The sequence below is a fragment of the Ambystoma mexicanum genome, chromosome 3q (genome assembly GCF_040938575.1).
Source record: "Ambystoma mexicanum isolate Mex_15411 chromosome 3q, UKY_AmexF1_1, whole genome shotgun sequence".
Classification (NCBI taxonomy): domain Eukaryota; kingdom Metazoa; phylum Chordata; class Amphibia; order Caudata; family Ambystomatidae; genus Ambystoma; species Ambystoma mexicanum.
Genome location: NC_090926.1, coordinates 449,838,490 through 449,854,394, shown reverse-complemented (window position 1 = coordinate 449,854,394; position 15,905 = coordinate 449,838,490). Strand labels below are relative to the sequence as shown.

At 45.9% G+C, this 15,905-nt stretch overlaps 1 protein-coding gene across 1 annotated transcript in view; it reads left to right on the top strand.

Annotated features, from left to right (window-relative positions):
• The window catches only part of RELL2 (RELT like 2), a 430,484-nt gene that overhangs the window by 344,604 nt on the left and 69,975 nt on the right, over positions 1-15,905 (top strand). Inside the window, exon 6 of the mRNA XM_069654128.1 lies at positions 6,410-6,914. Coding sequence (XP_069510229.1) covers positions 6,410-6,914 — 505 coding nt within the window. The remainder of the gene's footprint in view (positions 1-6,409; positions 6,915-15,905) is intronic.

The following is a 15,905-nucleotide window of genomic DNA, read 5'->3' as shown; positions in this document are numbered from 1 at the left end:
GATGGAATTTCTTAACTTTGGCCTGCGTCGCATCTAGATTGAGGTGTGAATGTTGGCATGCACCACACTTGACAGAAACTGTGATCTTCACTACAGTGCAACAACAAAACCAACCACACATAAACTCGCACAACAGCACATGACGACTACCGACCGTAAAACACCTCAAGCCCAGCCAACGGACCCACTGGGCTGAGGCTGCCAACAGCACATCACTGCTCTCTTGCACTTTTCCAGCGTATTCCCACTAACTCCCCCCCTACCCCTTTTTGCAGAGCCGCGACCAATATTAAGCAAATACATGTAAGGCAATTCACTATATAACTTTAGCATATAGCTTGGCTCAGGCGACAGGTAGCATTGAAAAGTCACAAGTGGATGCCTTACCCTCAACAAGAAGTGGAACATGACATAACTAAGGATCAGTCAAGGAATATTGTGTTTACACTTGAGAACTTTGAGGAATTTTCTAAGAATATATCGTTTACAATCATGAATACCTAAGGACTCTCGGAGATAAAATTGGAACATGAGTTTATGTTGGAACCTGTTCAATAAATACATTCCTTCATTTACTTTCGCAAGAGTTCTTCAAAGCATTTTTTTCCGGCCATCTTTCATATGTGCCTGAGGTGTTAGATATTAATACCACCACCTTTCAAGCATGCTGTGGCAGCATTTCAACACATCCTTTCCCTTTCTCTCCAAACAATACCAGCGTTATCCCCAGCCTATTTCTGGTAAAGGTTTGACTTTTGCATAAGAGGTATTAAGCAGCATTTCTTCACAATCTGTGGCGTTAGGACTGTATGAAAGGGTGGGGTCCATTATTTATAGTTCATGCGATGACGTGGTACGCCATTGCACGGAACCCCCGACTGGGTAAGCACTACATTGATAGAGCACTTGGTCTGTGTTATAGTTCCTCTCCCCCATTCCCACGATCAAGGTTCTTGTTATCACATTCAGACAGCAAGAGGACTTCAGCTCCAGTACATGAAACCCTCTTCAACCATGACAAGGAATGTAAGGTAAATGATACAAGAAAACGAGAAAGAAGAAGAAGCACACAATAATAAAAGTGTCATTAACCCAGATGGCCGGATTTAGCATCTTATTTTAGCTGAATATTAGCGACCCCATTATTTCACTCAAAAGATTAAGTGTCCGGTTCATAGAAAAATCGCAAAGACTCCGCAAAGTATTGTGCGCGTAAAACAACTTTGCACATACTTGCACGCCAAAGTTTCTTTGCGCGCTCTGCGTATTTATGGAATTATAACTGCAAAGTAACCCTGAGGCGCAAGTAGCACCTGGAACGCCCAATGCGCATCCTCATGCAAACCAAAACCAGTGATATATACCAATCTTTGCATCTACCTTATCCCCACCATCAAGCACCCCGGCAATACTGCGGGACGTACCATCACAACCAAGGCAGCACCCCGGGAACACTGCATACGAACCCCCATAACCCAAAACTGCATGCCAATAATCTGCATACCATTTCGCATTACTCAGGCAGCGGCCAGTAAACCTGAGCGCAAGCCCCCATAATTTAAGGCGGCACCCCGCTAATCTGCATACGATCAGCCCTAATTCCAAGTGGCACCTCGACTACTTGCCGTCACCCCTAAATTGCTATGTAAACCTTACCTTAGCGTGTAAGGTTTCTATGCGTACAGTGCTCTGCGCCTCCTCTTATGTGGCAGTGATTCCATGAGGATTTCGTGTATCTTTTCTCGATGTGAAGTTGCGTGTTGAATTCCATGAATTCAGTTAGGTTTGCGCTTGACTGGGCGTGCGATTTCACTGCGTGGCCTGCCCCTCAACACACCCATATTATTCCTTGTTCTTCCTCATTCTGAGGGGAGAATGGAGAATACGCATGTTCCGCCCCCTATTTATTGCTTTGCGTAGGCCCGGCTCACACTTTGCGTGGAGTGTCGCGCACTGCGCTCAACTACACGCAAAGTCGCGACTGACCCACACAAATTCCCAGAAATACATGCAAAGGCAGATCCATGAATCGCTGAAAGTAGTTTTGCACGCTGAAAAGTGCGCAAAGTCACTTTTCAGTGCACAAACAATTCTTTGAATCAGGCCCTCAGTGAGTCCTGTACCATTTCTTTGACTGAAGGAAAAACTCACTGCCCAACAGGAAACCAATTTTTCCAAACAGGCCTAGAGCTCGCCTGATGTAAACCCCATCTAGAAATAATTACAAGTAACTGGCATGCAGATCATCTCCTTGGTCTTAGTCATTTCCCATTACATTTGTAAAATGAACCAAATCCACAAGTCCCATCTCTTTCAGCTAACAGGAGACTGAGAAAAATGTTTAGCTTCTTTACGGGTCACTTAGAATGCGTGCACCCATGGGTACAAACACAACTGCCAGTCATTAAAAATTCTTCCGGGACATTTCCCTTTTCTTCCCTTCAGACCAAGAAGTGTGGGCCCTTGACAGACAATCTGTCCTTTTTATTTACATGTTTCCACTGTTTATAGTTTTTAGTATGGTTCCCATTGTGGATTCATTGTTTTCACCTAACTCATCTTTTCCTATGACGAGGGACCAACAGAACACACAAAAAGTGCATCGGGTCCGAATAACCTCTTATGAGGGTAAGAGGTTATTTTCACAACAAAAGAGGATAATCTTTGCTGAGAACAGGTAAAGCAAGACAGTGTCGGGATGAACAAAACTATAAGTGTCAAGGGTCTAATGGGGAACTCCTCCCCTAATTCTCCAGTTTATTTGCATAATCTGTAGGTCAGAGTTTCCTGCACACTTTTTGTTAGGCCATGACATTTCGACCATGCAGCCACGCTCATTACCTGTTATACACATTGAAATGAGGAGGCGTTTCTCTAAGTACCCTTTGATGTGTCCTAGTCTGGTCTCCCAAATGTCTGAGATATACCTCTCAGCAAGTGTGTAGGTTTCCCTCCTTCTCTGAGCTTTCCTAGTCTCGGAGGCACAGCTATCAGAGCAAGGTCTCAAGTTTCTCTCATGCCTGGTCCACCATCGGCGGCGTCTGAGAAATATCGCTCAGTTATCTCCTAAGATTCTCTCTTGCTCTGATCTCTCTGAGTGTCTGAGATACAGGCCGCCAGGCTCCTTTCCTTAGGCTCTGTCTCCCCGCACCCCCCCCCTCTGCTTTCTGGCTAGTAGCCTAGACTGGGTCCCTTACGACAGGAAGGTGGGTATGTTTGTAATCCCTTGATTGAGCTGATTACCAATAATGTGTCTCAAAGGTTTGAACCTAATTGTCCTGTTTGTGATACGTTATTCTACGTTTCCATTTGCTTCTCAGTAGGTGGTTTTCTTTTTTCAGTTACTGTTGCCTGGTTGTGTATGAGTGTTACCTCCCTGTTAGTAATAAGTACTAATTCGGGGCAGTGTGGTGCTGGAGTCGAACTTAAAAGGCAAGTCTGCCATTTAGAAGTCAGGTGGGAGCAGAATTTTCTCTGTGTGGTTATGCTGGGCTTTCTTTGGTCTGACTGATCGCTATGCAGCCGTTGAAGGGTCTTCTTTGTTCTTCCACACAATCCTATATTAGAAGATTGCTGGGTCTCCCCCCCCAAAGCCCCCCCCCCCCGCCAGCCGAGTGTTTGTCAGCAGTGTGGAAACATTTCCTTTTTCCAGCTCATTGAGAGGGTCACAGGTGGCAGGACAAATAATGGAGGGGTTTGTGGGTGGTTGGAAATGGGTCTCCCTTCTACCTGATGCAGATCCATGTGGGACACTCTCAATTATATTCATTCTATGCTTAGGGAAGAACACAGGTCCATGAGAATGGTCACTTGCCAACCCGGAAATCGGATGTGCCAGATGTCAACCTAGCACACTGGGGTACATATGGGGACTGTGATCCATCTCTGCCCCTGTAATTGCCAGGCATGAGGGCTGGGGAGTATCTGAGGGGCTTTGGTAAATCTCCCATGTACCATCTCCCGGTGGTGCTCCAATTTACAGGTGGGCATCTCAGGCCCACTGAACGCCTGGGACCTCCTAGGCTGGCTCTCTAATGTAAATATGCCAGCAATTTTTCCTGGCTCTTACATTATAGCATAGTCGTCACTATCGGCCAGGTACTGATTAGGGATCTGATCACCCTTGGAGGGTCCCTTCTCAGAACTCTAGCGAGAATTTAGTCCTAACTCCAGCAGCTAGACATTGTTCCTGCGAGCCAGTGAGTGGGATGCGATATGGCCATATGTAGTCATGGCTAATGCCTGCCTCGAAAAGTGAGAGCTGCAGTTGACAGAATTAAATATGGCTGTTTAGCAATGATGTTGGCATTCAAACCTTAATCCAAACCTCAGTCTAAGCCTTGGAAGATGCCTTTGAAAGTTGATCGTGGCAACCCCCACCCCCCAGTGAATGGTTGTCCACCAAAAGTGTTAAACCTCGGGACAAGTTGCATTGCAAAGAAGAAGAGGAAATGGGAGTATCCTCTGCCAGTCCCTGCTCTTATCCAAGATCTTGAGATGGAAGCACCAGAAACGGAGAGCACCGACAATCGATGAAACCCAAGGCCTGTGGTTAATACCCAAAGCACATAACGAAATGACAACATACAATAGAACCCAACAGTAAGAAAAGGTTCTGAGGCGTCAATATCATACTTGAATTGCTAGTGCTTTGGCACCTCTAGTGAAGCAAACAGATGCACTATATCCAGCTTTAGCAATTCTTACCTCCCCTGGCACAGCAGAATCAAAAGTGGCTCCACAGCAGTCCTTGCATGCAGACCTTCAGCTGCACTGAAACTGCCACTGCACTACCAGATCACAGTGTCTTGATATTTGACCTTGGGACGACCAGGGCCCTGACTCCCAGTACTCAGAAATGTCAGAATTGACCCAGCTGCAATGTTCCCAACACTTTACTTTGCATTAGAAGGGCTCGCAAGTAACGTTGACAAAAAGTATTGCACTGGCTTTACCTTTAACAATGGGTCCGACAGCTATCATTGGGGGCTGCACAGCAGCTGGGCAAGTGCCCATCGCAAGCAATGAGAAGTATGTCTATCTTTACCACTATTGTCTATGACAGACTGAATCTTGGTTGTACAAACACAAGTCCTCAAGTCCCCCAGAAGCACCTTTCATCAAACCTTGTACCCCAATGTCCCAGCTGACATTCAATTTGTAGGTTGGTCCTAACAAGTCGGCTTATGACCTAAAATTCACCAAGAGACTTTCTGAAAGCGAATTCCATACTGTTCGCTTGCATCAACGCCTTACTTTTACCAGTATATATATATATATAACAAAATAAACAAAAATGTATTTTCATACCCCTCTGTGTGGCCATTACTTTATTTCAAGTCATACTGTGTTACCCTGTATTCTTGTGCACTCTGCACTCCTACATGTTGGACATGATAACAGCTACCCCTGGGTAACCCAAAGAATGCTTAAAAATTGCCTATTTGCCTAAGTCTGGAAGGTACCCCCAACTCATTCAACATAGGGTGGGCTATTTCTCCGAAAATCACCCCTGCGCTCAATTCGAAGCACTAACTTTGTATCTATGATACGAATCCTTTTCTCTCTTAGGTTGAGCAGTGGCATCCTTCTGATATCACTACCCCCGCCCCCTCAAGAGCTCCTCTGGGGAGTTTCCTGAAGAAACCCTCCTTAAGCGTAGAATGAAGGTTAGCCAAAAAGCGCAACAAAGTACTATGGGTGTCATCGGTGGCGGGGAACTGTTACATGTAGACTTACACGTAGGCGGGTCCCTGCTGCTGACATTTTGTCATTTGCATGGCGCAGTGCAAAAAGGAAGGGCACAAGGCGGCTGCTTTTGCCCTTCCCTTTTGTACGCTGCCATCCAAATTGAGTAAACGCTGCCTGTCATGTGCGCATGGCAGGCAGCGTTTACAATGGATACCTTTTTGTAAAAAGCCAGCAGACGCCATAGGATCCCCAGCATTTGCGCCAGCATGAAAATACATGTTGGTGCAAATGCCGGAGTATTTATACGGTGGAGAGGGAGGGAGGCGCAGCATAAATGTAAGTCAAGTTCCGCCGCTCCTCTCCACCATACAAACGTGGGGAAATGAGGCATGACGTAAGGACCATGCGTATAAGCCTTCATGCAAAATGAGCTCCAATGTGTTTCCCCTACTGTGCGAAGGGGTCCCAACATACCCCTTGAGAAAGAAGTCCAGCACACCCACAGGCTTAATATGCAATATATAAATGTAATGTGTGACTTTTTTTTGATGCCTCCTGCAACATACATTTTAAGGAAGAGTTCAATAGGGCGCTACGGTGCTCGTAATGGCGACCATTTCAATCGTTATCCACATAAAGTATGGTGATGTCTGGAAGTGCAAGGCCTTTTTTCCCTCCGATTATCCAGATTTCTAATTCCATGCTTCCCCTCTTGCAGGTTTAGAGTCACTCACATTGGGAAGAAGTCGAGTCTACAGGGGTCGCAGGACGAAACTCTCCCCGACACTAGCAATGACAACAGCACAGCTGATAAGGACCTGTCGGAGCAGAGCACCGGGAAGTCCCCCACTGGGGCTCCCAAAAATGGAACTTTCCAGCCAGAGGAGAGTAAACCACGTGAGAAAGCCCCAAAGCTGTGCCCGCACAATGGCCCTCGCGATGCTGCGCAGAGAAACAGGGGTGCCGCCGACATACGATTTGTAGACTTCCAGGCACCAGGAAGTCGCCCTGCAAGAACTCCGGGGAAAATAACGAAGTCTAAAGCCACTAATGAGCCGAAGAGGAGAGGCAGTGCACCCCAGCAGTCAACGAGGGAAAACGTTGTCCTGGAAATGGAGGACATCAAGTGTTCCCCTGGGCTGAGGTTTGCAGTAAGCGCTGCAGCGTCCTCTGACAAGGAAGCCAAGGAAAGAACACCAGGGACTGGAGAAACACAACCACAGGTATCATTGACTATTGTATAACACTTTCCTAGCAAGGAGAGCAGACAACCTGAGCCTACATCAAAAGATGTGGGCTTAGGGGGGGGGGGGGGCGCATGCTCACTGAAAAATTACACGCCCACAAGTACTATTTATCTTCAAAGTCATCGTCCCTTCTGATATGTCATGCCTTGGCCTTTTGTCTCAAAAATGTAGCTTCTTAATACAACATTTATCTTCTCGCCAATATTGACTCTTGTTTGGGGTGTGTGCATGGGGTGATGCTCTGTTTGCGGGAGGTATGGGGTTTGTGTGTGCATCCCAGAAGCCTGTTTTTTTGGGGCCTATGGAAACCCCTTGAAAAAACACCTAGGTTCATTTTCCTTTATATGAAAACATACTTGTAAGGTCACCAGGTGATTTCAAATATGGTAAGGGCAGTTTTTTGGTCAAACTTGGGGAACTTACATGGATGTTGCCATAGATTACTGTGGGGTATATTTATATGGCAACAATTAACGCAGGGAGTTCGCCACCCCCCACCCCCAATCCAAAGCGCTACACCAATATACTCGTTTATAGTATTCAATCTAGTCCTGTCTATGAACCCTATCATACCACGTAGACCCTGCACTCTTTAGCAATAGGTAAGCCAAGAACCAGGCCTGTGTGTAGAAAGAATATATATTAATATGTAAAATTAATATCTTCACAAAATTACACGACACGCCGTTTCATTCCATGGCACAAAACAAAGCTTCAGAACAGATAGGTAGAACACTTCACTTTTTGATAAGAGAATTCACAAATATTCAAAATGCCACATGTGTAATTTCAATCCTGCTCTCATGTAAAAAAAAAAACACACAGGTCGAATAAGCACCTCATATGATAGGTCACTCACAATACACTTAATGTAAAAATGGAAGCCGTACCTTGAAACATGACCGGATCATCAGCTTGGCACTATACTTTACATGACGTTTGATTTAAATAACATGCAATCGTTTTCTATTGATGAAAGAACACACACAACACTCTATTTTGATCTCCCTGCGCACTTGGCAATGCTAGCAGTGTTGGAGCACAACACACTTTTAAGAACAAAACACTTTGTTATATAGATGGAACCCTTTTTCCTTCGCTGCTATGCAATGAAGAATCTGTCTTCTACCACGAGTCACTTTCCCACTCTCTATAGAGAGTGTGTTTTTAAATCCGGGACTTCACTCTATTTAATTTTGCAAGACACTTTTCTGCCCCAGCACAAACCCAGATATTACGTTTACAATGGAATCCTCTGCAGGGCCTGGGGAAGGAGGAGGAATCTGGGCATATGGTGGCTTCGGCTGGGGCCTCCCTCTGGAACAGTCTCCCTGCCACTCTAAAACGCGAGGAGAACCATCTCCGGTTCCGCAAGCACCTCAAAACCTTCCTCTTTGCTTCTGCCTTCACTCTTCCTCTCCCCTGTTGGACTGCTCTTTATTGGCACTGTGCACCTGGCCACTCTCTGTCCCCTGTGCCCAGGTACCTGCTCACCCCGCCACCCACCTGCACTGCCTCCTGGCCACCCCTTGCACTGCAGACTGTGTCTGTACCCATACAATCCCCCACCCACATTTTCTTCTTCTGCACTTATCAGACTTAGCCAGTCTGCTGCCGTAAACACAGCACTTGCCACTTGCTGGCTGCACTACCACTGTTTATTGCCTCCATTATCTATTTATTTATTTTTATTTATTATCATTTATTCTGTTCTCCTCTGCTCCGCACTTTCCACTCTCCCCCTTTCCATGCACTTTTCCCCTTTCCCATGCACTTGCGCGTTCTCAATGTCACTGGGCCTAGTAAGATCGTCGTTGTTGTTCTCCCCTGTTTCCCCTCCCTTACCTTGACGCGCTCAGAATCACTTGTGTACGAGCGCAATACCAATAAAATATCATATCATATCATATCATATATCATATAATATCATATCATATCGAGGTGAGTGCTGCAGTTTCAAGACCCTTCTGGGCCTTGTGTTTTTGATGTTGTCTGGCCTCGTTGAGCCCCCCAGCACCCGTGTGCACCACTGTTCCCTTACCCTTCTTTCTTTGTTGAATCCCTTCCTCACCCTCCTACGCCTCCCAGCCCTCCCCCTCCCTGATAGGTTGGTTTGCTCTTCTTACTGACCCTCCCAGGGCAGCCTTCTGCCCGGCAGCCCTTGCGGCTTAGAGCCCCCTAGGCAAAGGGCGGCTCCCACTGAGGCGGCTCCAGCTAGTGTCTGCAGGTGTCAGCAGGGGAAGCCAGTGGCCAGCTGTCAACCAGCAGTGACAAAAGGAAGGTAGATGTGGCTGGGGTTAGGTATAGAATTTCACTCTACCCTGCAAACCTATCCATATAGCAGACTCTCAAACTTAGGTGTGTTTTCTCCTGTTTTAAAATTGCATTGTGAACGTATTTAAATATTGCGTAGGTGTGTTTCTCCTGTTCTAAAATTGCATTGTGAACATACTTAAAAATTGCACTGTGAAACCTAGGCCCTTTTCCCCACTATTCAGGGCCATCAAATGTAGGTATGATTCTCTCCTGTTTTTAAAATTACATCGTGAACATATTTAAAAATTGCACTGTGAAACCTAGGCCTTTTCCCCCATTATTCAGGACTCTCAAAATTAGGTGTGTTTTTCTAGGTGTGTTTTTCTCCTATTTTAAAATTGCATTGTGAAAGTAGTACCGATCTGTGGCTTTAATTCCTAGCATAGCACTCATCTAGCAAACCTTTCTACCACTATCTATGCGCCTATCGTCTTGTCCAATTGGCTACTTGTCTCTGTCTCTCTCTGTCTCGTCTGCTTGCACCCTGCCCTGTGTCCTTCCCTAGTGTTTCCCGCACCCCTTCCCACCCCCTCCTCTTCTCTCCTCTCCCTGCCTACTCTATGGTGCTCTCTATGTCTCCTATCTTTTCTAACTGCTTCTCTATCGACTATCCTGCTCTTCTCACTAAATTTGGTCAGAAGAAGTTTAAAAAGGACATTCTGGTCTCCAACCCAGGCCTCCCTATTGCTGACACCTATACCAGTGCCTCCTCCAGGCAAACTTTCACTGACATCCTCTTTGCCTTTCCCTCGCCAGACCTATGGACTCTATATATGGTCTCTATGCTCTCTCCCTTCTCTTCCTCCGCCGATAATGGTGGCACCCGGTGGGAGGCTCTTTTGTCCTCCTTCCACTCCTCTAAGGCCATCATTAATGTTTACTTGAACGGTACCGTCTTGGTTCAAGGCCCTCAAGCCAACCTTCTCCTCTTTGATAGATGCTTCCTGCACCTCATCAATTTCCTTCCTTCTCTGTTGTCCCCTCTCTTCCCTCCATGGCTTCCTTGCCTCCCCCTGCGGTCTCCTCCTTCGCTACCTTGCCCTCGCCTCCTTCCTCTTCTGCCCTGCCTCAGGCTGCTTCTACACATCTGCAGGCTGTACCTCTGATTTGTACCCCTCCCAGGAAGTCCTTCAAGGACGGCAACCTTCTCCATATTGCCACTCTCAACTCTCGCTAAGCTGTCAAACACTCCTCTGACATCTGCTGCCTCCTGGAGGAACTTGACCTCAATGTCCTCGGTCTCACTGAGACATGGTTCACAGTCAGCTCTGTCACATACTTTGACATTCTCATCCCTGATGCTACAAGATCCTCCCCGCGCCCAGATCCAACTGTTCCAGAGGGGGTGTAGCCCTGAACTTCCCTGAGTGGATTCCTGCCTTGGTCATTCCTATGCAGGCCTACTACTCTTTCGAATGCCCAGTCTGCAGGCTCTCTCTCTCTCCTGGCCATTCCCTTCCTGTTGCTACTATCTATCGGCCACCTGGTCAGATCTCCTCCTTCCTCTCTGAGTGGGTGGACCGCTCCTCTTCCCTCCTGGTCTCAACCACTCAACTTCTTAGAGACTTCAACATCCACCTGGACACTTCCTGTCCTTCCACTGGACTCTTTTGTGACCTCTGCGACTCTCTCTTTCTCTATATTCTCCCCTCTGGCCCGACTCACTCTGCAGGGCACAGTCTGGATGTTCTGACCTCCTCAGACCTTCCCCTTTCCACCCTCTCACCACTCCTCTCTCCTGGAGTGATCACTTTCTCCTTTCCTCCTATCTCATCCTCTCTACCCCTCAGGCCAAGCCAACTCCATCACTGCCACCTACCTTCTCGGTTATCTGACCCATGAAGCGTGTGTCAGTTGAGGCTTTTGCCGCCACTTGGCCACCCCCCCTCCTTGGCTGACTCACACCTTGACACAGCCCTTCCCATACTCCACTCTGCTATATCTGATACTCTCGATGTTCTTGCCCCTATCTTGAGGATCCTCTTGAAACCCAAAGCCAAGTGAAACTCTTGGTACGATTCAGACCTCATCACCCTTAAACGCAAGTGCAGGGTGGCTGGGAGAAAATTGGGTGCTTCCGGGACATCCTCTGACAAACCAGCCTGCCGCCTGCTCCAAAGGCAATACCGGCTCTCTGTCCACACCAAGAAGAGAGCCCACATCCAAGCCTGTGTCTCCGCAGCATCTAACAACTCGGCCGAACACTTTAAAATCTGCAAGGAGCTGGCCAATCCTGCTGCAGTCTCTACCTCTCCTGTCCCCACCCAGACCCCCTGCATGGCCCTGGCTTCTCATTTCATCTCTAAAACTCAGGACATCCTGTCCTCTCTCTCTTCCTCTCCTCCTCCTCCCTCCCTGCTCTTCCTCTGCCCCCTCTTCTGCCACCTCTCCACCCACCTTCTCTGCCTTTCCCCTTGTTCTCCTCAGACGAGGTTTCTGTACATGTCTGATCTATGAAAGTCTCATCAAAACAGGTTCACCCCTGTTCCTCCCAAACCATTAAGGACCTAATTGACACCCTGGTTCCTGCTCTGCCTGATCACTGCCTTTTCAGTGCTTGACCTTTTGACTTGCTGTGGAAAAATCACTGAGCTCAACACAGTTCTTTGTTCAGTTCCTATTAACAGCAAATACATGATGCTTTTACATTCTGACTTTTTTATATGGGACTTGCACCAATGTCTTAAAATACAAAATATCTTTTTGTCCTCTTCATTCTCGCAGTTCCTTTTTAAAACAGCTTTGGCAAGCCACCGGTTTCTGTAATATGTGCCTTTAAATTTGTTTCTTTTTGTGAAAGTGGCTTTCATATATTTTTTTAAAATAATGTAGTGAAAGGTTGGCGTCTTGTTTTGGGGCTTTGTCATTAGAATACAGGGCCCAATTCATGGTTGTACTCTTTGTTTCTCTGTAAAAAGCAGTTTGATGTGTGGCTGTTGAGAATGAAATGCTGCCCTTTTTGTTTGACAGCCATATCTTGCCCTACATATTTCTGCACATTTTGGGCCTAACATGGCCATAGCAGCTAATCAATTTTGGGGCTGCATTTACCCCACAGATTCCCACCCTACTCATTTATCATGGTAAAACTCCTGAGAAAGAGCAAGGGGGAGTGGGGTTTTGATGTGTTTCCCCTTTAGCCATCAGTTTTTGTTCCTTCTTTTTGATTGAGAATAGACCGTTGTAGGTGTAGGTAGTCTTTCTTTCCTTCTGGGTTCCTGGGGTATGCAAGGGCCCCCTGCCTACCTGGCTCTCCTCTTGCCCCTTCCTTTCCCAGTTTCCTGGGGCCTTTCTGGACTCTTCTTCTCCCGGTCTCCAGGCTAGAAGGAATGGTGTTATTTATTCTAAAGAGAGGAGTAAAAAGAGTTGTTATGCATTCATGTTTACACATTATTTCCCTGGATTATATTTCAGGACAAGACATTTATGTTTCATTCATAGACAATATTAATTGACAATCATGAATCATAGATTACCATTTTCATGTAATCACTTGCCGGTTATATATTTTAGTTTCCATCTGGGGTTTCGATCTTACCTTTCATTTCTTAGATGGTTCCTCGGCTCTAATTTCAGTGGCTTCCTCAATCACTCTTAAAGCTAGTCTGGGATGACAGATTTTTAACTGATTGATATGGACTTCCATCTGTTCTCCTTTCGGTATGCAAATATTATAGGCAAGAGGTGATATTTGGTCCACAATTTCAGAACTATCGTGCCAAGATAGAACACATTTCCATTCCTTGGTCTGATTTCTCTGAAAGCTTTACAGATAAACCTTGTCACCTACCTCGTACTCCTTTTTCGTGGTCTTCAAATCAAAGTATGACTTCATCCCTTAAGCCAACTTCTTTAAATTGCGCAGGGCATAAGCAAAAGTGTGCTAGAGGGGTTTCCTTAGGTTCACAATATACTCATTAGTAATGGATGCGTACATCAGCTTCTGCTTCTGAGTCTATAGAGCAGATGCTGAGGTAACACCATTTTTCATCTGGTAAAATGTTCAAATGAAGATATTTTAGTTGCAGATGATGGTGTGGACATAATAGCTATCTGGACAACGGTAATCAAATGTCTCAACTGGGTCCAGAGTTAGCCATGAACCTCTTCTATATGTTTATTATATCTCCCAACCCCTTCTCTTGATGCTTGGTGGTAGGTGATGTGGAGTTTTCTTTTTACCCCTAGAATCTCCCACATCTTGGGCATCACCTTCCTGGTAACATTACTCCCTCGGTCTGACTCAATCCTTTGTGGTGGGCCTAAATGAGTGAAGATGGAGTTGATCATTAGCCCGGCAGCTGTCTCTGCCTTACAATTGTAGGTAGCAAGACTTTCTATCCACTTTGTAAGCAAACATGTTACAGTCAACATGTACTTGCTTCTGCTAGAGGAGCAAATCACTAGCCCGATGAAATAGACTTGCAAATCTGACCAAGGCAGTGTCATTCCCCTTTTTTGTAGGGGAGCTCTGTGTGTGGGGGAATTTGGCTATAATTGTGCACACACAAGACACCCATTTAGATATATGTGGAAGAGTTGGCCGATGTGTGGTCAGTACGGAAACCTCTTGCAAGATTTCTAAAGTCTTTTGAAACCCCTGTGATCGGCATTGGCTGCGTCATGCTTGTGAGTCACATGATGCTCTGGAATGAGGTAGGTACCACCCAATGTTCACATCCAGATAGGGATCTCCTTACCAAAAAATCATCTTGGATTCGGAAAAAAATTGAAACTGTCAGCAACACCCAGAGATCCTCTTTACTGGTATAATCCAATTCTGTTAGAGGTAAACTCAAGGGGTTCTCAATGGGTTGATAGAATTTTCCAACAATAGGGTCCTCTTTTTGATCAGTGATGAAATCTGCATCCGGGGCATCTTTACTCCACTGAGCAGTTGAGAGTTCACTCTTGGTACGAGTTTGAGACCTGGTCAGAGCTGAGACTTGGATTTCATCTAGCTGAATTCCCTATCTATTAAATCCCCTCGCAGAGGTCCGGTTTTCACCAACTAGTCAACCAGGTCATTCCCATTCTCATCGGACCCTCTATTTTGGAATGACCTCTAATCTTCCAATAGATGGGTATCCCATTGGAGGTTACCAGGTCATCAAAAGACTGGATAATTGTTCCATGTTTTCAAGGTTTATTGTTAGCAGAAAACATGCCTCTATTCTTCCAGTTTATCAGGTGTTCATCAAACCCATTCCTAACATAGTCAGTGTCAGTGATTATCACCAGTTCTTTGAGTTGCTGGTGTACTGCAGTGAGGATGGCTTGACTCTGTCACTTGACTACTTTGGGGTCTTATTTTGTAACCAGCAGAGCGTTCAGGGGTATCATTAACCCAGGCATTCCCAATGCCAGCCACTATCTCTTTTTCCCCATTATTGGCAACATGGTAGAAGCACCCGTCCACATACACTGTGGATATCCCCTGGCAAGTGTTTTTTTCATAGACCTTGCGTGGGGATGCCAAGTAAGATTCCATATTGTTTTTGGCTATTAGACCTTCGTCCACGAGACAGATTTCCTGATCACAATCATGCAAGTCTGCCAATCCTTGCGCTAGTGGACTCTTCTTGTTTTGGCCATATATGACCTCCACAGGAAAGCCAAGCATGGACAGAATCCAGGAAGTAATTCTGGAATTACTGACATTCCCAGCCCGGATTCTGTCACTTTGTAAGTACTGCAAGGGTTGGTGACGAGTCTCTACGATGATGTGCTCCCCCTGGATAAGGGTGTGGTCGTTTTTCAGTGCCCATACTGTTGCCATGAATGCCTTTTTGCAGTCATTGAATTTTTTCTCCACAGATGAGAATGTTTTACTCATGTATGAGATAGCTTTTTTGATATTGTTGTGCTTTTGGTGCAAAATCCACTGTCAAGCAGGTATCTGAAAGCCCTGTCTCCAAGAAGAACTCCTTATTCCTAATGGGGTAAGCCAAACAAGAAGCTTTGGAAAGGCTTCTTTTCAGTTGTTTAACTGCTTTGGATTTCTTCGGAACCCCACTCCCACTTGACTCCGGCCTTTAATAAATGGTCCATTGGTTGAGTGACCTCTGTGTACTCGTCAATGAACCTTTGACTCTAATTAATGAGTCCAAGAAGGCTTCTTAATTCTCACAGAGTAGCAGGGTCTTCTAATTTAAATAAGGCTTCTGCTTTCTTCGCTGTGGGTTTGAGACCCACAGAGGTGATTTTGTGCCCTAAAAAGTTAACTCGGGTCTTACACAACTGCGCCTTCAGAAAGGACATTTTGACTCTGGCCTTCTGCAACTAGTCCAGAACATAGCGGCATTCTGCAATATGTTCTCCACAGTTGAGCTCTTGATCAATACATCATCCACATAGGCCAGGTTTCCCCTTTCATCCAAGTTGGGCATGGCCTTATGAAGGAATATATTGAACTAATTTCCGGAGTTTATATATCCAAAGGGTGTTTGGGTCCATGTGTATTGCTGCACCCCAAAGGTAAAAGCAAGCTGGCATTGGTCTTTCATGCTTACGGATACCATCCAGAAACCATTGGTCAAATCAATGGCCTTGTATACTTTTGACCCTTAGATCTGTGCCAGTCCTTAATCGATGTAGGGAAGTGGCCATCTAGACATGTGGACCTTTTTATTCAGCTCCCTCAGGTTTGCG